Genomic DNA, 22,635 nt, shown 5'->3' with positions numbered 1-22,635 from the left:
ATATTCCCTTCCTTGGATTTTATAAAGTTTTTATTTCAGATTCAGCTCATCTCTAGGACAATCAACTCCACAATGTTCAGGGAGCATGAAGTGATTTAGAGACTACTTGCAAGGCACTGTGCTTTGTGACTTGGGCAAAACCTCTGCCAAACTTTCACTTCAATTGGACTATTCAGGAAAGCAGAGAAAAAATAGAAGAAAAAAGAATATAGACTATGAATTTGTTCACATACATAACCTGAGCCTTAATTGAAAACATGCTAGTTCACAAATCATGCTACATCCATGGGCAACTGACATAAAGGAAAGTTTCACTAAGGTTTCCTGGAGTCACTAGTCCACTAAAACTCAGTTATTCCAAAAGTTCCCTGTCCCTTCTACCCATTAGCCTGTCTCTCCTCCACAGTGCCCTCAGGTATTTTTCCATCAGTTCTGTCCACCGCTGGTTTTTTGCAGTTTTGAGCTGATAGTTTAGGATATTTGCATGCTCATATTTTGTAACTACTAAAATTATAATAATTATAGTGAAATAAAATACAGTATCAGGTTTATGAATGAATGAAAAATATTCATAAAAATATTATTAGCTTTTCTATGACAGTGACAACTTATCCTGCATTGAAATAACTGAGGCAGTTAGTTTATACTCAAACTTTGACTGGGGCTTTTACTCCCATTATTGTCAAAGCTCATTCTAGTGCAAGGTGGAAGAGAAGCATGATGCTCTTCCTTCTGAAAAAAGTGGATACACTTTCCCAAATTTGCCAGAGTTCTATTTCTCATGAAAGCAGTGTATTTTGAAACCGATGCATTAAACAAAGCAGCAGGTTAGTTCTGGTTCCAGCTAGAAGAGTATTAATTTTTGCAGTAGGCAGGCGGAGGCATTGCCAGAGCACAGAGGTTATTCTTTATCACCTCATGTCATTGCCAGGGCTGGGGAAAGGGATTCTCTTCTGGCACAAAGATATTCCTTCTGGTTGACAAAATGTGCAGAGAGAGCCATCTGGTATTGTCTATTGTCAGAGAATTTTTCTGTGTGAATAATTTATTTTCTCACACCTCTTGTTATTAATATTATTGCTGTTAACTGCTAATTTTCTTATCTCATTGCCATTTTCAGTAAATTTTTCTTATCTCAAGCCATGATCTTTACCTTTTGTGTTTCTGCTTGGAGCAAGGAAGTGGAGCAGGTTTTAGTGGGAATACTAAATTGGAGAATACCATTCCTAAACCACCACTAAATCAAGATTCCAGGCTATAGAAAAGAAAAACAAGATAGGTGCTCCCTGATGTTACGACAAGACTATACACATAAATTTCTTGCAACTGTCTCCAAGTCCTCAAAGGCCTGACAGCCTAAGACAGTGTTCATTACTGGAGCAGCAGGGGCAAACTGTCTAATAAGGTGGTGACTAAGACACAGATAAACATGATTATATGACCCTGGGTGATACAGGATGCTATTATTCACTGATCTGAGACATTCCTTCCAATCACATCATATACCATGACATAGGTAATAAAGATATAAAGCAGACCCTTGTGCAATGAAAAGTGAACTTGCAGGACTGGGGTGCATGTCAACTGAAGAGTCACAGGAACATCATTTTTTTCCATGGTCAAATCTAGCAAGATTTAGTAAGGCCACTACAAGAAATAGAATCCTATATGAAATTATAGGCCTCTTTTTGGATTTGAAAACTTGTAGTCCATTTCTCATACTACCAGCAATACATTGTAAAATTCACTGACACTAATTGAAGCCTAAATTCTCTCATTTATAGCACAGAATATTCCTGTTCCAACTGCAGTATCTAGAGTGCTCCCCTAAAGGCTGTTACAAGTCAGTTCTCATTCCCATTCAGGACTGAGAGTGGATTCTAGGTCACCTCTGCCTTATAAGCAGAGAACTGTTCAACGCATGTTCACACAGATCTCTGCTTAGTTCAGTGTCAGCTGGAGTACTGATTTATCAGGGTGACACGATTTCCCTTGCATGAGCAACCTGGCCCAAATTTTTCTTTAATAAGTATATGTTACTTTTGAAAATAATCTCTTTCCTTGGCTTTACAAATCTGACATTCTTCCATTTACTACACTCTGCCTAAACATTTTGTATTTTTTTTCTCATATATCTCTTCAAGTCTCCAATGTTTCTGTTCTTTTTATCTAAATTCACTCCAGTTCACCTACAGCTTTCCCTAAACAATGTGAGCTAATATAAAGTACAGTAATTTCTCTAATACAAGCCGCAGCAATTTGACAAAAATTTTGGTGGAAACCCGGAAGTGCGGCTAACACTCGGGGGCGGCTAATATGTGAATAATTTGCTGACATTTACAACCCCAGACGTGCCAGCCAGGGCGCCGAGCCAAGCACCTGCCAGTAAAAGCCGGCATTCCGTGGTTGTTACAGTGTTACTGTGTTGCCCTGGCTCCCTGCAGGCAGCACGGGGGGCGGGGAGAGAGGCAGGAGAGTTCTCTTCTCCCCTCCTCTGCTGCAGCCCGGGGGAGAGACGGGGGGGCCCTGCGCCGCCATTGTCGCGGCTCGGAGAGGAGCGGGGGGGCCACACCGCCATTGCCGTGGCTCGGGGAGGACGGGGGGGAGCACGCCGCCATTGCCGTGGCCCAGGGAGGAGGGGGGGGGGCTGCACCGCCATTGCCGCAGCTTGGGGAGGACGGTGGGGGGGGCGCGCCGCCATTGCCGCGGCTCCGGGAGGACGGGGGGGGTAAGCGCCGCCATTGCCGTGGCTCGGGGAGGACGGGGGGGAGCACGCCGCCATTGCCGCAGCCTGGGGAGGAGAGGGGGGGGCCGCGCCGTCATTGCCGCGGCCCGGGGAGGACGGGGGGGGGGCGCCGCCATTGCCGCGGCTCGGGGAGGACGGGGGCCCTGCACCGTCATTGCCGCAGCCCAGGGAGGAGGGGGGGTGCTCTGCCCCCGCCCTCCGCCGCCGTGGTGGGAGCAGGGGGTGCTCCGTGCCCGGCTGGCGCCGCGGAAGGAGCGGGGCCAGGGTGAGCGAACCCAGAGGCGGCAGCCAGCCCCGAGTGGAAGCGCCGGGCTGGGCCACCTGGCCCCATCAGCAGCCCCTAGCGGGCTGAGCCTGCACAGCCTTAGTTGAGCCAGTAAACCCCCCGCCATGCCGCGGTTCTGTTAGTATTTGGAAACTTTGTTGCATGCGGGTCCTCGCTGCGAACGACAGAGCGGCTTATATTCAGGTGCGGCTTATTTATGGACAAAAACCGAAATATTTGCCAACACCCAGAGATGCAGCTTATACTCAGTGCGGCTTGTATTCGTGAATTTACTGTATATATTATTATGTGCTTTTTAATATTCTCAACACACAGACCAACTTTAATTTCACTGACCCATTTATTAGCTAACATGGGGCTGAATGATGAGCAATATTAAACGTAATTAATACTAACAAACAATAATTATTAGTCAGCACCCTGTAAGCTATGCAATATTCTCCACTGATTGATGTCAGGCTTATAATTATTCATGTTATGCCACTTAGATTTTAAAAGTACTGGCACAAAGTTAGCTTTTGCTGTATTTTGAAACCCTCCTAAATTTAAAGGATTTAGTAAAAAATCAACATTAATGTTCCACATCACTCACAGACCAACTCTGTAAAAAATTTCTAGATGCAACTTAAGCTGAAATCTTGATTGTAAAATGTCTAACTTTAATAGTTACTGTTTAATATTCTCATCAGCTAATGTGAATGAGAGCTATTACATCCACAGATTTAATATATCTGGCTTTCCCCCAGACATAGAACAGAATATTTGTTCAATGCTTTTCTCTTTTCAGTTGATTCTTGATACTTACAACACATCTACCTAGTGTAGTACTATTACTCTTCTTACAAGGTTTGGATTCTTGCTGTACATGCAAAGTAATTTCCTATTGCCCTCAGTTAAGCTAAGCATATATCTCTTTTCTTACTTACAAAATTATTTTATTGAGTTCAGCTTATATCAATTGCTATTGCCTTCCATTTACCAGTGAGAAGAAAAGAGCAATGCTTGAAGCTGAGTTAATTTTAAATCTTTGGGGAGCTTGTTTTCAGTTGTGCTGTTTGTTAGGTTTTGGGGTTTTCTTAAATTAGTACAGCTTTACTTTTGGTTTGAGCATTATTAGCTCACCAGCACCATTCACACTTTTTGTTTAAATTCTTCCATCTAGACTAGACAGTTCTCAAATTTGTGAAATCTGACCTTTCGCAGCACCAAAAATACCAGGGACTTGATTCAATTTGTTTTGTGCAAATATAATAAAGATAGTTCCCAACTGACTGCTCATCCTGTGATCAAGTCCTCTTTATCCACCAGGATGAAGTATAACATAAAAGCCGTCATTTTTGAGAGCAGAAAGGTATTTTCCATAACCCCTTCAAACATGCTACAGCACTGGCAGCTTCTCAAGATCAGCGCGTCCCCCTCAGGCTGAAGAGCTTCCCCACTGCAGTGCTGCATTCCCTGCCCTATGCAGCTCATCCTCCTTGCCACCAAACTGCCTCTGCTGCTGTGTCCCCAACCTCCTGCTGGCATGAAGATCTGTCCCAGTGCTGCCAACTCTGAAAGGGGCATCCACACAAGATGAAGGAGGAGTTTTTAAACAAGCTCTGTTATTCACCTCTCTTGCACTTGTTTTGTGCTTTTCTCTTGCTCTTACAATAATGATAGATGTATATCATCAATAAAATAATAATTATTTAGCATTAGTCTGTATTCACACCGAGTATATTTTCTGGTGCACCTCAGTAGGAATATGCTACCACATTCCATATATTCCAAAGTACATGACAAAAAATATTAATACATAATATATCACAGTATTGTGGCACAGTTGAAGTTGGCAGGGACCTCCAGAGCTCATCTAGTCCAACACCCTGCTCAAAGCAGACTGACTGCTCGGGGCCTTTGTATGGTTATGTTTTGAATTATCTCCAAGGATGAATACAGGAGTCACTGGAGCAGAAAGTACCTACTCTGTACCTGAAATGCTGTCAGGAACTATTACAGTAGGCTGCAGCCTGTGATTTTGTGTACAAGGTAAAATATAAGCTGGGTTTTTGGTGGTTCTACAATAAAAAAATTGAGCCTGGAGTACCACTTGAGGGGGAAAAATCTGGGAAGAATGGTCACCAGAGGTCACCACCAGTGGCCAAGTACATTATAACTTAGTAGAGATGAACATAACCAATCTCAGGTTTCAGAGCCTAGATGTGGCTCTGACAAGATAAAGCAAGCCATAGCACCACTTCTTTTTAAAAATAACTGGCATTAAGAGCTATTACCACTACTTGCGTAGTGCTATTCATCATCTGCCAGAACCATTCTTTTAGCAAATGTTCTCTCCAGTCATTAGCACATTATCTGTGGGGGATAGGTTCTGTAAATGGTCTTGATGAAAATGCGACTTTTCAAATCGAGGGGTGTTCTTATAGTCAACAGTGCAATCTCTCACTGTAATCACGTCAGCAAGGAAAGCAAAAAAAAAAATTATTCATGTTCAAAACATTTCCCTTTTTGCTTGTTTTTCTCACTGTATGATGTTTCATTGCTAGGAAACACATGCAAATGCCTGCTGAGGATTCCCAATAAAAATCCAGTGCAAGCAGTCATCACCAGATTGCATAATGTTCTCCTCTGCTTAGAACAGCATCTACTTGCAGCAACTATGAGCTAAGGGAGCCAAGCTGTATTTTCTCATGGTTTTTTGCCTCTAAGTACATAGCCACTGCTTCTCCTAGAAAAACACATCAGAAGTGCTTATTTTCTCTTCTTTTCCCTACACATTCAGGGTGATCTTGACAGACAGACCACTTGACTTTAATCAGTCATATTGATAAACCTCTGGGTTTAAAATGGCACTGACATTTCAAGGGTTTTTGCTGGAGGGAGCATGATTCATAAAGCTTGGAGCTGAGGGGTTGGCATATGTTAGCAACAGGCAGCTTTTACATCAGCCAGTTACCAGGATCTGGTGAAGTAGCTATACAGCCATGGAAGCCTTTCTCCATCTTTGGGTGATTGGCAAATTGCGAGCACTCTTTTCACCCTGCCATCTTCACTGTCACTGTTGGTGATTATTGGTCATGATCACTGACTATAGACACAGTGACAAAACTGCTTTCTGCTGAAAACTTGCAGTGGACCCTTGCAGGTTCTGTTACAGGGGATCTCTTCTCCTAGCCTGCAATTATGAACTACATTAAGCTTTTAAGATTTAGGATACACTGAAAAGCTTACTCCTTTACTCCATAAAAGTGGAACAATAGCTGCTTGTATTTTAAGGGATTTTCATGAGGTTTTGTTATGGCTGTTTTTCACTAGAAACAAATATGCTGAGTCTCCAAACCAGATGGCATTTTAACTTTCACAAATGGAGCAAGCACATGAAAAAAGTTGTTCCATGAAGACTGGAACCAGGGATGCCTGATTGCCCCACTTGTTTCCTTCTGATTCTCATAACACCAAGGATCTTCTCAACCCAGTAACTCCCTTGTACCTTACATGCAGGCTCTTTCCCCAAATACCCTCCAGACACATCCCTGCTGCAAAGTGCAAAAGCAGCGAGTGAACAACTTGCTGCTCATGGAACACAAACTGCCACAGCAGCAGGATCAGGGGCATTTTAAAGTTAAGCAAAGTAACTTCTCTTTTGAAATTTGATTCTGCTCTAATAACCTAAGGATATGTATCAGCATCATTGAGTTAATGTTTCATAACATGCAAGAACTTAATTTAAACAGGAAAAACACTTATAAATTTAATTTTTCATGTTCTCTGTTTTTCCCCACTTGGAGTTTTCTGCTTCCATGTCTTTTCTGTTGGCTTTACCTTCAAGTTTCATCTGGTCTATCCACTGTTTCAAGCCTAGTTATGCTGACATTTCCAGCTACACCCTCAACCACTTTTTGCTGCATATCACCTCCTATGGGGAAAAAGACCAACCTTAAGCATTTCTGTAGGACATATACCTTATTTCAGGGGTGCAGTTATAAGTTGTTCTTTTTTCCTAAAGTTATACACCACGCCACCTAAGTCTTTCCTAATTTAGTGAATTATTTGCTTTTGCTTCCCATGTAATCCTACATGACCCTGATGAAAAACAGCTCCTGAAGTTCAGGGACAGCACTCTGGCCTCTTTTTGTTTCATATTCTTTATGCCTTTCAACATACAGTTTTTTCCATTACCCACTTCTTTAATGTTTCTGTCCTTTGCATACTTTCCATATGACAAATGCATTTTCTTCTTGATCTTTACTAGGTCTGTATGGGAACAATCCAAATTTTGTGGAGCAGGCCTAGTTTTGGATTAGAAGTCAGAGCTACCAAAAGATTTACACCTGTTCTGATTTAGGACTTTAGTACAAGTTTTTCCAGGGCCAAGAACTTTCAAAGTATGCCTATGCAGTAGCAGGTTCAGAGAGGGATTTTTCAGCTCGGCAGATTTATAGCTTTCAAATATACAAAAACTAGCATCACTGTCCTACCACATCCTGATGTCAAATGATTCATTGGTCTGGAACCTTTTTCTATCTCAGTCTGGTCATCTTACCAGAAATTACCAGCCCAAGATGAGCTTGCTCTGGTAGGTAGTGTTTCAAAGCAGGTGGATTAATTCAAGCTGGATCATTAGCCATGAGCCACTCAACCACATAACCAACTTTTACAGCAAGGAATATCTATTTCCACTATGTCTTGGCAAAAAAAAAAATTTTGTAGATCTCTGTATAAAGATCATCAGAAGCTACTGGAATGTTAACAGTCACTCATAAGGAATGGGGAAGACCCTGAGAAGCGCAGGTCAAACATGGGAAGCTGAGGCTGGCATTTCAAGATCATGGAGGGGAGCTGCTACGAGAGGAGGGCAGACTGAGTTATGAATTCTAAAAACCTTCAGCTTACTGCTAGACACCATTCATGGGAAAAATTGCTGAACTTATGTAGATAATGATTCCCCTTCCAAATCTTAAAACACACTGTATATCAGTGCCTTCTTGAAAAAAAATTAAAATATGAAAGCACAACGTAGGTGATAATAGATAATTTTGTTTTCCACATGGATATGACAATGGCACGTACCTTGGAGGGTGTGCATGCCAAGAAGAATCAGTAATTTAGCAGTTGGTTTTGTTCATACTACTGAAAAACTGCAATTTTTTGTTAAACTTAAAATTGATCAAGCTGAACACTTAACAATTTTTGAGTACTGGAAAAGGAAAAATGTGTTATATGCTGCTGTGCTGGATTTTTGCAACTGTTTTGTCAGAAGAAACAGCTGAATTTGGGACCTGCAGATTGCTGAACACAAAATTATCACAATCAGTTCAGGAAAAGCAGAACCATTTTCTTTCTACTCAGTTCTCATGTTGCCTGGGCTTGGGATATTACTCGTGACACAAGTCAAAGCAGTCATGGGGTTACTCTAAGCTGAGACTAGTTGCCTACATACCAAAGATTCTTCTACCAGAGGAGTTATTGGTAATTGTGGTAGTTAAGTGCACTGTTCCGCAATACTTACAGCTCTTCTGGACTGGGGGCAATTAGTTATGGGGCAATCCCAGCTTGATACTAAGACAGGATTTCAGCTGTTCTTGCATAAACTAATCTTTCCTTAAAGAAACACTGAAGTCACAGTGTGCCAAAATTACCACTTGGATCTAGTCCAATAGCTTTATTTTATACAACAGAATTGCTGAGTCATTGAAAAGGACAAGCCAAATTCATATTGGACATGTTGTAGAATAATGTATTTTCTTCTGCAGAATAAATGTCAAGTAAATACCACTTAGGACTGAAGGCAGTTGGACTGGGATGTCTGATAACTCTTAGAGCACAAATAGGGACTTATAAAATATCAGGAATTCAGCAACATGATGGAAAACTTCAGCCTGAGTGAAGATGTACATGTCATCTCTAATTGTATAGTGAAATCCTACTGATTTACACATAAATTCCATCTGGTAACACAAGAAATCCAAGAACTGTTTGACACAAACAGACTGGTCTTTTGTCTACAAATGCCATGCCTTCCGGATTGCTGGTTTCGTAGACATGCAATGTAGTGCAGCTGTAACCATACAGGGGAAAGCAAGGAGCTGGGTGTTATTTGAGTATGCTCTCAGCAAATACTGTCTGAGAGTTCTGTCCTCTGAACAGTTACAGTTTGACAGCTGCTATTTACTATGAGAAAAACAGCAACTGTAAAGCTGCTTGCTACTTTATTTACCTGATGCTAAGCAGCAACCACAGTTTCACTTAGAACTTCTGACTCCAAATCAGTAGGGACCAATTGGTCAGCCATAATGTCTTGGTCCCTTCCAAGATTAAGCACAATCCAAAATTATTACACACAGTATATTCCTGGAATTGGGTTAATAGAGAAGAATGCTGATTTTGCATACAAAGCTTTGCAGTTCCTACCTGTAAAGTGCTGATGTGAACAGGAGTCCCTGTGCCATTCACAGTGTTCTTCTTGGCAGCATTTCCACCCTTCCCTTCCACTTGCTCTGCCTTGGCAATCTTTGCTTTTTCAGCTTCAATTCTCTTTGGATTGTTTAGCATTACCTGAACTACAGCATATTCCACCAGGGATGCAAACCCAAAGAGAAGGCAAACAATCAGCCAGACATCTAAGGCCTTCACATAAGACACTTTGGGAAGCTCAGCTGCAAGAGTGGTACATTCAGATGCCAAGCTGAGCACTGAGAAAATACCTACAAAAAGAGAAAACAATATGTCAAGTAAGAAAACTTCCCTTTAATGATACTGACTGTACTCTTCCTCTGAAACAGACAATAGTGAATGATGTTTTGCAACAGTGAATGGGACTTCACAACACGGTCAGTGCAGCAGGTGTACAAAGTGCACGTGCCTTCAGCTCAAATGAACAAGTTAAACACTTAGGTAGGAAAATGCAGTTAATGATGAATTATTAATAATGAATACTTTCATTTTATAATAGACAAACAAATAAATGAGGGTAAAACGGTTGTTTTTCCCTGTCCCATCACACATCACACAGTTGGGAAATGGGCTTTTTCCAAAGACTTATCTTGCAATATGTATTTAATTCTGGGAAGGTGGAAGAGAAATATATGACACTAAAACGAAAAGCCTCCAAGTCCTTTAAATTAAACTAGCATTGTCCCAAAAATTGAAACTGTGCAATAGCAGGAGCAATTCTCTGAATGTTCACAAGTATGATATTCAGATCTTAAGTAAAAAAGAAGTTTCTGCTGAAGAGCAAAGCTGTACAAGCAAATCAAAAGCCTTTGTTCCCAATTCACTGAGAAGATGAAAGCGTGGAGATGACTGAGGGTCTGCAATTATTTCCTATTTGAGCTTCCAGGATCTAGACAAAACTTTCTAGAAAAAGGGCATTTCATGAAGCCCTTATCAGAAAAAAGCCCACATGCGCAAAGGCTGTTAAAAGGTCACACTCATCAGGGATTTCATCAAGTATTTCCCCTGATAAGGCTTCCAAATGTTACCATAAACACAGGATTCATATCACAAGAGACAAAATACAAGCTTGACTCCAAAGAAAGATTTCTCACAGGTTCCTGTGAAAATATTACCATGAACAGCTACATTTGGAAAAAACTGACTTTAGAAATGGCAGTCACGTGGGGAAAACTTCGTTCAATCTCCAAGTTCAGAATGTTCCATTTCGGTTTTGGGAATGCTAATGATAAAAATCTTTATTGAGTGGGAGGCCTAATGACATAGATTTGATGTCTACAAAAATGTTGGTCAAAAAGAGATATTCAGTTAGTCTCAACCATGTTTCTTATACAGTATGAAATTTTTTTCATTCACAGAGAGATGATTTCCTTCAGATCCATTTTAAGTAACTGAGGATGTAAAAATGTAAATTAAAATGAAACTATCTGTATTGGCCTTTGAAAATATTATTTTCTACTTGATCACAAACAACACATTCTTTATCTACTGTTCCCATTTGGATTTTAATAAGATTAATATGATATTTTATTTAGCACTAGTCTCAAATGGACAATTCACTAGCTCTTAGAACACTGAAACATAAAGAAATGTTTACAGACATGTGATTTTAAATCACAAAATTTTATGATGTTTGATTTAGAAATGTGTAGTGTCAGTGTAGCACTGCAAAGCCGGATTTTTTTTTCCATGAGGATAACAAGGAGTGACCAGATGTGTTATCTCAGAACAGAATGATACAGCAAATAATGAATTGAATCCTCAGTGAACACTCTGAATTACTTTTCATCTACTGTATCTGAAGTATTCACATACAAACATTTCCATAAGGATAAAAAGTGAGCATAGAATGCTTCTCTTTGGAAAAAAAAAAAAAAAGTTTACTTGCCAACACCTGCAGACTGGGGATGGACACTAAATATGGATCACAAGGAATTTCATTAACAAGTTTAAGAAAGGCCATACTGCCTCTTAATATATTTAGGACACATTTGCCTGTGTCCAGCACGCTGTTCATTCTCTAACAGTGTACTGTACCAAGTACCACGCATGGCTAAGTTTGACTGCTGAAGGAAAGCCTCTATCCTTCTACTCAATAACCAGATCAGCCAATAACATGGACTGGCTCAATATCTTGATATAGTGTTTTTTTCCTACTGACTTTAAAGAGTTTATTATTTTGTGGAGCTTTTATTAACATGTTCAGTAGAGCAACTGAGGTCATGGTGACCAGAAGCAAATTTCCTTTTGTATGGATTCCTACAATGAAGGATTCACTCTCAGAGTCAAAGAATCTTCTAGGTTTTCGAAGTAACAATAAAGTGAGACACAAGCACAGAAATATTCTATTCAGCAACCATTTGCTGCCTGACCAAGGTTGACATGGCCTCGGAGACCCTAGTATCAGAGTTGTAAGCTGCACTTCACTTGGCAGCAGCTGCACTAGGTTCCTACTTATCACAGTCCAAAGTTTAAGGCTCAAATGTGAGTGAGGAGCACAAATATATATAATCTGAAAGATCTGAAGTAGTTTGTCATCTAATAAGATCTGTAACTAGCCACTGGACATTTTGTTGGAGCTAGATATCAGTTACTTGATACACAAATGTTAATCTTGTTGTATTTCAAGGTCAAGGATCTCAAGGATGTCACTGGAAGAATTAATGCTCTCCTGAAACTGGAGAAAGATAAATCTTACCCCAGTGACAGTGTTAATAACTGTCATACTAAATACTGACTCATCTAAGGGGGTGTCAGATTTAGAGGTTTTTTGTTTTTCTGGGGATTAAGGAAAAGTCACATAGCCAGGCCAATGGCTAGTATCTTTGAAAATTCATTATTTCAGAAATACTGATACATGAAAGAAGCCAATAAACACTTACAATGAACAAAATAATTAAACAATAAATAAAGACGCATATTTAATTACAAAGACATCCATGTTACTTAAATCTATGTGAAGACTCTTATAAATGTATCTTTAATAAGCCCATCTGGTTCAATATTTGAAGCACGGGATTACAAAAATGGTGGTACAGCTTGGTTTTGATTCTAGTTTTCCAGTTCCTCTTTCATTCTTTTTAATTTAATGTATGTTGCTTTTTCCCCACCCCTTTTGTCTTCAAATGTTCTCTTAAAGTTTTGCATTATGTAATGCAACCTTGCAACTTTTCAAGGTAAAAGATTTTATTGGTTACTTGACATGAAACTAATACAGATCAACACTCCTTTCCAAGTAAATATTTAAAGGTTAAAATAAAAAAAGAAAGGCTGTGCAAGAGTTATATCCTGTGAGGGTGTGGTGGTTCCAGTGCGGGTAAGAGGTTTCTGAGCAAGGCAGGCAGCTGGAGGGATTCTGCAACTGCACCACTCGGGTATTGAAAACAGGTGCACCAAACCTCCTGGGACAAGGTAAAAATTTGGAAAATATGGACTTGGAGAGGAGGGAATGCTAGGGAAAATGGGAGCCTTGTGAGGCCAGAACATGGGAAATGGAATCCAAATAGAAGTGTCAGGATGCAAGAGCCTGGCACTGCACATCACTGAGCTCTTTGGGTCAGCAGGTTCGGCAATGCCAGAGCTGTAGTCCTGTCTACAACCCAACAACAGACTGTGTACAACCCAAGGAAGACAGTAGCCAGGACAATATTGTTACTATTAAGTCTGTGTCCTGCTATTTCATAATAAATGAAGGGCCTGCCTACTGTCTTGTGTTGAGCAGCGTGACTGCATGTCCTTGAAGTGCTCTCATGAAGTGAGAATGAATAATGAAATAAAGCCAGCCACCTAACAGGAATGCTAGTTCTTTTCCAAATATCTTTTCTATTACCTTTCAGAAAGACTTCTCCAATAGGCAGCTATTTAGAGCCTTACTTATCATCCTGCTTTCTTACTGATTATTCAAATGTTGAAATTCTTGTAAACTGCATATTGTCAATGTTTGCAGCATCACCCGTGCATAGACGGATCAGATTTCCCCGGGCTGAGAGGAGCAGAGGCATTGTGCTTGTTACCCAAATGCTGGAACTACTATCAAGTGAAGTCTTAATAATAAGGTGTTTATAGGACTTGGAATGAGCAGATTTCAGTGAAAATGATAAGCAGATAATGGAAGTGAAGTTGCTTTCAGGGTTCAGTGTCATGTAGCCAAAGCAACTGAGAATGGTTTAATGGTGTAACAGTGGATTGTGACAGTACTTGAAAAGGCAGGTTACCCAGTGGGACTCTTGCAGCACTTGCATCAGGATTGATCCAAAATGACAGCCAGGATAGAACAACAATTAGCAGTGTAGGAGCATAAACACCCATCATGTAAAATCCAACTTGTCTTCTTAAAGTGAAGATTACTTCTACACAAGTGTAATAACCTTTAAAGAAATAAATGCATTCATGTTTAATGTACTTTGCAGGTGAACCTCTGATCATAATTTCCAGGTCTTTTTCAGCTTAAGAGCAAAAGTTCAATGCTTTGATTTTCTTTATAAAGGTAAAGAGCTTAATTTGAAAAAAAAATTGTAACACAGATCTACTTAAGATCTAACCAAGTATGGTTAGGCTGTGGTACTTGGTGCTCTGTAAGGAACCCTTCCACTTTTCAGCACAGCAGGAGGCTGAAGTGACTCCCAGCTTGACGCTGGCTTCAAGATGCAGTCCAGATAAGACCAGTGGAGTCTAGCAGTAGTACTAGCTTAAACTCATTTGAAAATCCTACTTAGCATTAATTTGTGCAAAAGATGAATTAAGAAATATTATTCTATCAGGTTTAGAATTGAAAGAGGTGTTCTGAATGTGACTCTAACCAGAGATTCCCCTGGAACTGAAAGCTGGTACAAATGACTTCTAAAATTGCTACAGACGTTTTTAAAAGACTCTAGAGAAGCTGCAAATTTTGTAAATAAGGAATAATGTATCAAATCTTTCAAAATTAAGATCTAAAGCATACATCCTTCAGAAGATGTTTAAGACAAATTCAGCACAAAACAAAGTTGCAGTTACTAGACGTTTTGCTGATAACCAGAAAATATTTTCACTCGATTAGAAGAACCGGAGTTTTTATGTTAATCATAACACAACAGTGTTGGAAAAAACCTGAAAACTTCAGAAACTATTCTATCACAAAAAAAGACATTCCTATATTTTATTTCAACAACTTCAAAATTCAAATCAGACTGCATTTATCGATCCAGTTGTTGAGAAACTTATTTAGAAGACAGAATGTATCAAAAAGTTCTCTCTTTACCTTCCATCTTGTATCAGTTAAGTGCTGTACAATGATATGTCATCATAAAAGTGCTGTTTGGGCATACAAACACCATAACAAAAAACCTGTAAAACGTTAAGGACAAACATCCTTGTGTAGAAGACACTATACTGTATTTTATAGTTCATTCTATTATCTTCAGTGATCAGTTGGCTGAAAAATTTTCCCTCTATAATTTATGAATGGGTTCCAGACACTTTTAGGTTTTGTTTTCAGATGAGTGATAACCTTCAAAATCATTATTTGTTTGTGTAATGTAGGAAATGCATTCTGCATGCCTTAATTTGAATAATATTTCATCAGAGTATAGTATCTATTGTCCTCACCGTTCAGCTCAAAAGGACCTATTTGATCTGTAATAAAATTGATGAATAACAGGAAATTTGCAAATATAAATATTCAATGTATTGCTACAAAAGCAGCCCAGATTTCCTGACCCTCTTTCAACTTAGGTAGGTATGATAAAACATCAGTTGACAAAAATAGGCAGTAAAGATTAAGGGTTTTTGCAATTGTCGGGAACTCCTACATAAGACATAATTTAAAATCGGCTCCTTGATGCTAAACTTCTCTTGATTATCTGACAAAATTATTTAGCTCTCTGTGTGAAATCCGCCTTAAAAAAATACCTCCAGCATAAGAATTTGCAAGTAAATAAAAAAAAAAAATGAAGCATTGAAAACAGCCTTTGAAAATACTTCAGAGTACTAAATATTCATTGCACATTACTGAAATGCTAATTCTGGTTTTGTCTATGAGATTAAAGGAGGTTCTTTACACAATAGATTTGCAATAAAAGAATTGTGAAAACTTTTCAAAATGATTCTCTCATGTTCTTTCTTTCAAAGCACACACACAGAACATGAATATTTTACTGAACATTTTGCACCATGTCATTTGTGGTCACAAGTTACTGAAACTTGAGAGAACACCACTGATTTTATTTGTGTATAGTTCTTAAATATTTTTCTTCAAGTTTCTTAAAAATACCTGAAATATCTGAAGTTTTTTTAGACATTTGATTTCAGATTTAGGGCACACCTCAAAATAACCACAATACTATATAAGTTTTCCAATTTTCCCATTGTTATGAATTTCATTTGGGAAATGCAAGATCCATTCCTTTAGTTTTTCTACTACTTTATGACTATTTTTTCAATAATTTCATTCTTTAATTGAGAAAAAATTATTTTTCTCACCGCTAAGTAAAGTTTTGCCATTTCTGAATGCAATCACTGCTAACTGCTGGATATGCTATCAAAAAGTCAGAATTTTCCTGAAGAGAGCTAATTTCTTATTATTATTTACAAGTTATAAATCATCTGAGAGGCTGAATTATGCTCTTAGGCTGAGATCTCACTCATTTTGCAGTTAAAAGCCCACTTTTATTTTCATTGTATTTTCAAAATAAATTCTTAAATCTGAGACCTGCTAAGGTTTCTTGAGATTTCTCCAGGCCTGGAATGTACCACAGGAGCAACTGCAAGTAAGACTATCCACTTCAGCTCAATAGGCAACAAGAAACTTGCAGAGCGTCCTCAGAATGTGCAGCACCACAGACTTCCCAATTGAATTTTAACAGAAGATTTATTCCCATTATGTAAAAGCACTGACTAAAATACATCTGTTCGTGTAGAAAGTTGTGTGGTTGCCACAGCACAAGCAGTTTGAATACAATTGTAGGCAGGAAACAATCAAGGGGAAAAAGGTAAATCATTAAAAGCTAGAGTACAGAAATCATTGGAAAAATTTGTGCACACATTAAAAAAATAATAATGAGAATAAATAAATAGAATTATGAGGTTGCAAGCAGCTTTCAAAAATGACAAAATTTCCAGCATATTTAGAGAAAGGAAGAACCTGCAGAGTAAAGCATTTGGAATTACAATCTAGTACTATCCATTTATAAAACAAAAGTCTAACCAGAAAGTCGAAATTTACCCACTTTGCTGCAACTGGCATGACTCTGCATGAACATTCATTCAGAAAAGTTTGAATTTATAAGCATTAGCAAGTATTAGGGCCGTAGAAATAAAATGGTGATAGTAAGATCACAACGTAAGCAAAGCCAAGACAAACATTTAATCTCTTCAACTTGGCTATTTCTACATTTGAACTAGTTTGTAATGATCACATATTAAACTTAGCATTATATGAACTACTCATTAATTAAAAGTAATCTATTTTATCCCAGGAAATGTAAGACGTGGAGTGGAACACTAGTCATTAACTATAAAAAGTAATTGAAGGAAGCTTATAATTTTTTACCAAGGAAATAAATTATATTACCTACCTGTGCCTTTGTAATACTTGGTACAATTACCATATTCAATATCCTCCTTTTTAATATCAAACTGAGGCAGAGCAATTTTCTCTAGCTGTACAGGATCTCCAGACTGCCAGATAAACCGTAAGTCATCAGTTGTGTAACCAACTACAAGAACAAAATAATAATAATAGTTTTTTAAAGAAACACCTCAATCACAGTAAACTTTGCAAGAAAACCTAGCATAAATGTATTGTATATCTTTCAATCTTCTTCTTTTATTTCCTGTTCAAATTAATAAATACAAAAATTAAATAATCTGCAGCTGCATTTTTATGTAGGCCTAAATTAGGACTCAGTGGGTGAAACATTACATTATCAGCATAGGATGACTAAGAGGTATTTGTTACAGTGTGTACTTTTCAAACAAAGAAAGCAAAGCTGTATTTTCCACAGCTTTCAAGCCTCCCTATTCATCCATACTCTACTTCAGCAAATATGAAAAAGCTGAATTTTAAACAACACTTATGAGTCTGAGTAACTTCAAAATAATTTAACAACTCAATTACCATGATGAATCTTGGTGCTTATGCAAAACAACTGCATTGCTTATTTGCTCATATTAAAAGCCCTGATTCATTAAAACGTTGCCATTAAGGAAATACTTGACCAGGAATTAGAGCAGATGTGCAGTCCTATGGAAATTAGCTCAGTGCCTTCATGACCTACTGAGTACAGACAGACCTCAGCAAACCTGAGTGCCCAAATCATAATATATACACTACCACCAAGTGAGAGACAGTGTAAGTTAGACACACAATACTCAAGAATAAAGCAATATTGATTAAATATGCATAAGCAGAATCATGATTTTACATGTCATTTTTTTGCTACCTTCTGCTCATTAGAGATTAACTTAATTCAGAGATAATGTGTGTTAGATGGGAACAGAAAGGAGGAAACATAAAAAAATGGAGTTGGAATGCATAATTTTGCAGTTCAAAGCCTGAGAAAAATGTTTAAAGAGTCATTCTTTGGCTAGAGGCATTCAATTATTCTTTTTAATTTTTGAAAAACAGCTGTGATTAAGAAAGTAAAACTGCTCATAAATGTCTCTAAGATTCACAATAATTTAATAAAAATCACAATGTTTCAAAGCTCCATAACACACTACACCAAATAATTGTATTAATGTCCATTCCAACACATGGCATATCACAAAACTGCCAAGATCCTTTATGATAACAATTACTGGAGAGTGAAAATTTTGTCTATAGAGAATGTGCAGAACTGGGGATATGATAACCATGGATATGAGAACATCTCAGTAACAACTGATGGTCTTTTTTTATTTTGATGTTTAGCAAGTAAAAACAAAATATTCATTTGAAAATAACCTAAGAATAAAACTGCCAAGGAGTAACAGGGAAAGAACTGGAAGGACAGATAGGAAGTCATCAGTATCTTTCTTACTTTTGATAACTGAATTAAAAGGTAGAAGAAAGTTTAGTGTACAGTCTTTTCAAAGAAGCAAATTTACTGAATTTGAGTATGTCATCTTATCATTATTTTTTTTAACAAGTAATTTATCCTTGCATGATTATACCTTTCAACACTTGTAAAGCAAGTGGACTTTACGGACTGAGAAATTTTGAATGAACTTCCATTAGTATGGTTAAATAATTGCAGTTTGATTCCAAACTGATTCAGGTTTTCCATAGGAGTTTACCTCAGCTAGTGTACATACATAGAAGGGATGAACAAAATTACTATGGACATACTAAAATTCTAAAGATAAATACCTAAATTGCAAAACTCTATTCTTCTTCTTCTTCTTCTTCTTCTTCTTCTTCTTATTATTATTATTATTATTATCAGCCTTGTCCCAATAGTGATACCCTGCCCAGGTTTGGTTAACCTTACTTTTTCTTCACTTGTGACTTCCTTTCCCTAACCTCACCTGACCTGCTGGAGTAAGAACTGAACGTTTTTATGTTACAGCAGGAGCAGAATTCTCTCTGCTTCACACTCATCCTTATTCAAGAAAACAGAATTACCATGAAAGTGGGATCACCAAGGACCAAAGTGTTGGAAAAAGCTGCAGCTGAGTAGACACCTGTGTACTTGGGGCACGGGAAGGAAAATGGATTTCAGAAACATTTTGTCTGCAACTTCCAGCATGGCATGAAGCCCTTCAGAGATGTGACCTGTCTGCCCTTTTGTAAGATTAAATCACCTGGAGACCATGACTACATCCACAACTCATCCTGAAACCACTTTCAAAAGGTTTGATAGTAAACAATCTCACTTCTTTGACATCAAATACTTTTGGTACTGGACCAAAGGAGTTCCAAACAATATCAATGCATCATCAATGCAAGGGAATAAATTGGGCCCCAACAACCTACAAAGCAGCACATGTTGTGAAAGTTAAAACTACCTGGCAAAACCATTCTTCTTTCCAAATTACATTTATCTCAGTTTATTGCAAATGCTTTTATAAAAGGCCTCAGTTACCATTCTGGTTGATAGCAAAAGCTAAAAATAAGAGTACACAGTGCCGTAACGGTAAGAAACATCTCTGATATGGAAATGTACATTGGTAGGAATCAGTGAGCATCAATTTCATGATTCATTAAAAAAGTAGAGATGAAGGAAACAGAATTAATAATTTTTGTTGGATTCTCATGCATGCCTAGAAGAGAACAGTTTTTAAGGACAGAGTGATTTACATACAGCTTTCCAATTGCATCTTGCAGCGCTGTGTATCCATAGGAAACAAGGTCAAGTCCAAAGGGCATGACAGCGTAATAGACAATCTGAAAATACAGAAATGGTATTTAAAAACAGTGTGAGCTGTCAGGTAAGCAGTAGAAGGCCACAAGAAAGAAAAAATCACAGCTTTTTGATTTTCACCCTCTAAAAGAGCAGAAACAAAGTTTGGAAGTTATAATTAGCATTTTGCAATGGAGATCTCTCTAGTATAAAATTAGACCAAAAAAATTTACAGAGGGTGTTAAATACACAGAAGCTCACAAATTACAGAATTGCTAATACAAGATGAAATACATATAGGTCATGGAATAACCAAACCAAATGTCCGTATAGAACAGAGTCCTGCCTCCAGCATTGGCCAATGACAGACTTCTAAAGAAGAATTCTTCAGTATTTAAGGGACATCAACAGATTTTTTTGTCTCCATGAAGCTGTTTCACTGTTTTCCAGGTGCTTTCTGGAATCGAAGTGTCCTGGTTTCAGCTCAGACAATTAATTTTTTCCTAGTATCTGGCACAGTGCTGTGTTCTGGATTCAGTAGGAGGATAGCATGGATAACACACTGATGTTTCCGGTTGTTGCTGAGTAGTGCTTACCCTAAATCAAGGACTTTTCAGTTTCCCATCTCTGGCAGTGAGCAGGTACACAAGGAGATGGGAGGCAGCAGAGAAGGGATGAGCATCTGTCAGCAGGTAGTGAGCAATTCTATTTTGCATCACTTGTTTCTCTTGGTTTTATGTCTCTCTCCACCTGTGCTTTTTATTGCAATTAGTATCAGCATTAATACTTCCTTTTTTTTTCACTTTGCTACAATTTTTAAGTGTTTCTCAACCCACAATGTCTCTGGGCTTTGTTTTCTTGCCTCTCCTCCCCATCCCATTGAGGGCAGGAGAGAGTGAATGATACTTAGCTGCCAGCTGGGCACACCAACACCACATAAACATCCACAAACAGCATCTTGCAGCAAAGAATGCCATAGCTAAACTGCACACACTCTAATCACACTTCTACCTATCCTCAGTCTGTCTCATTATTCTTTCAGTGTAAAAGAAGGCAAAAAATCAATGTCCATCCATTCTCTCTATGCCATTTGTGATTTAGAGACCTCCGTGGAACCACCTCAATTATTTTGTTTTTTCCAGTGTGAAAAGTTTCTCAGCTGTTCCATACCTTTGACTATCCTTGCTTCCCTTCCTACAACTGGAAGGCCAGAATTGCATTCAAGATGTAAGCATAGCATATTTTTATACAGCAGCATAACTAATCCTAATACTTCCAAGAATTCAATTCACTTTCTCAAATACTACTGAGTTATTACATCACATTTTCAGAGAGCTAATAACCAACTCTAGATCAATCAGGTTTTATGCGAAGTTTTTTTCCTCTCATGCATAATTTCCAGGTGTTTACATTGAATTTCATCCCATTCTTTGTTGCTTAAACCTTAGAACCTTGTGGTTCTCACTGTTGTCTCTTATTTTTACGTTCTGCATATTTTGGTATTATCAAATGCACTTGCAAATTCAGAGTTTTTCAGATGATTTATGTTGTAAAGAACAGAATACAGAATAGATTTTTTTTTGTGGGAGTCTACAGTTTGCTTCCCATGATGTGAACAGTAGCTGCTTATTCCTGCATTCAGTTTCCTAATTCTTAACCATTTGTGCAAGAGCTTTCTCTCACAGACATTTTGCCATGCAAGCATTTTGATAACTGGAGAGTCTTTCATTTATACGGGATTGTATCTCTGTAAATAGAAATACAAAGCATAGAAATTAAATATTTTAAAAATGTCACCAAACCACAGTCCCTAAAAAAATTCATCTTACCTGCATACATATCATGCAAGAACATAGTGCGCTATTAAAATAAACAGAGTCTTTTTAGAGGAAGACAATAATTCCTAACTTTATTGAACCCAGTTTTCCTATTTGCAAGTTTGTAGAGAATAATTTTTCCATCAGAAACACTTCCATTAGTATTCACTCAATATTCACTAATCATGAACCATACCTATTGAGATAATTTATAAACACCTGCAACTCAGAAAAAATCTTTGAAAAACATTTAAATGTTTCATTTAACATTCCCTCTTTCAAATGGGAAATTTCTTTCATAGGTGGAAGTTATTTTCTACTTTGAAATATTACTTTCTACACACTTTAAAATTACAGAAGCAGCTGAAATCAAAACCAAGATCTTCAGAGTAAGCCAAATGAAATGCTTTGATTGCCCAATTATCTTCTTTTCTGATCACTGCCAGCAATAGTCTTGAGACTGCTTTTTCTCATCCTGTTTTGAAATGGGGAAAAAAAAACCCAAACTCTTTCATATTATTTCTTCTTTTTCTATCCATTTCTACTCCAGGAAGAAATAGTTCATGTGAACCTAGTTTCTCAAGTGGTTCCCTCTTTAATGTTGCAGCATATTCAGATAATAATTTTCACATCTGTCAGGGCAATATATTACAGATCACATCAGACAAAAATTTACTTCCTGTTAGGAAATTTAGCCTAATCTCTATAAACTATAAACTATTAACTCTCCAGATCTGTCATTCACCATGATCTCCTTTTTAATCAACTAATTTGATTATTTCAGTGGATGACTATACTTGTGGCATCATGTATAACTTTGATAAACCAAATCAAACCACCAAAAAAGGATACATTAATTGCAATTAAATTGAACAACAATTTGGAGGCTTCTGAAAAAAAATTATATTCAGTAAGGCATTGAACTTAATCAGGATTTTTTTGGCAGTACTTTTACAAAATATACATATTTACAAATGTTGTAATTTCTGCCTTTCCCTTTTTCTTTAGCAAGTAATCATCATTTACTTTAGT

General features: G+C 37.9%; 1 protein-coding gene across 2 annotated transcripts in view; it reads right to left on the bottom strand.

Moving 5' to 3' along the window:
- GLRB (glycine receptor beta) overlaps window positions 1–22,635 on the bottom strand; it is a 52,622-nt gene that overhangs the window by 5,653 nt on the left and 24,334 nt on the right. For both annotated transcript variants that reach the window (XM_033059398.2, XM_033059396.2), the window contains exons 6-9: window positions 19,748–19,830; window positions 17,039–17,179; window positions 13,700–13,852; window positions 9,444–9,736 (exon numbers count right to left, since the gene is read on the bottom strand). In XM_033059398.2, coding sequence (XP_032915289.1) covers window positions 9,444–9,736; window positions 13,700–13,852; window positions 17,039–17,179; window positions 19,748–19,830 — 670 coding nt within the window. The remainder of the gene's footprint in view (window positions 1–9,443; window positions 9,737–13,699; window positions 13,853–17,038; window positions 17,180–19,747; window positions 19,831–22,635) is intronic.

The sequence above is a fragment of the Catharus ustulatus genome, chromosome 5 (assembly GCF_009819885.2).
Source record: "Catharus ustulatus isolate bCatUst1 chromosome 5, bCatUst1.pri.v2, whole genome shotgun sequence".
Taxonomy (NCBI): Eukaryota; Metazoa; Chordata; class Aves; order Passeriformes; family Turdidae; genus Catharus; species Catharus ustulatus.
This window is presented reverse-complemented; position numbering and strand designations above follow the sequence as displayed.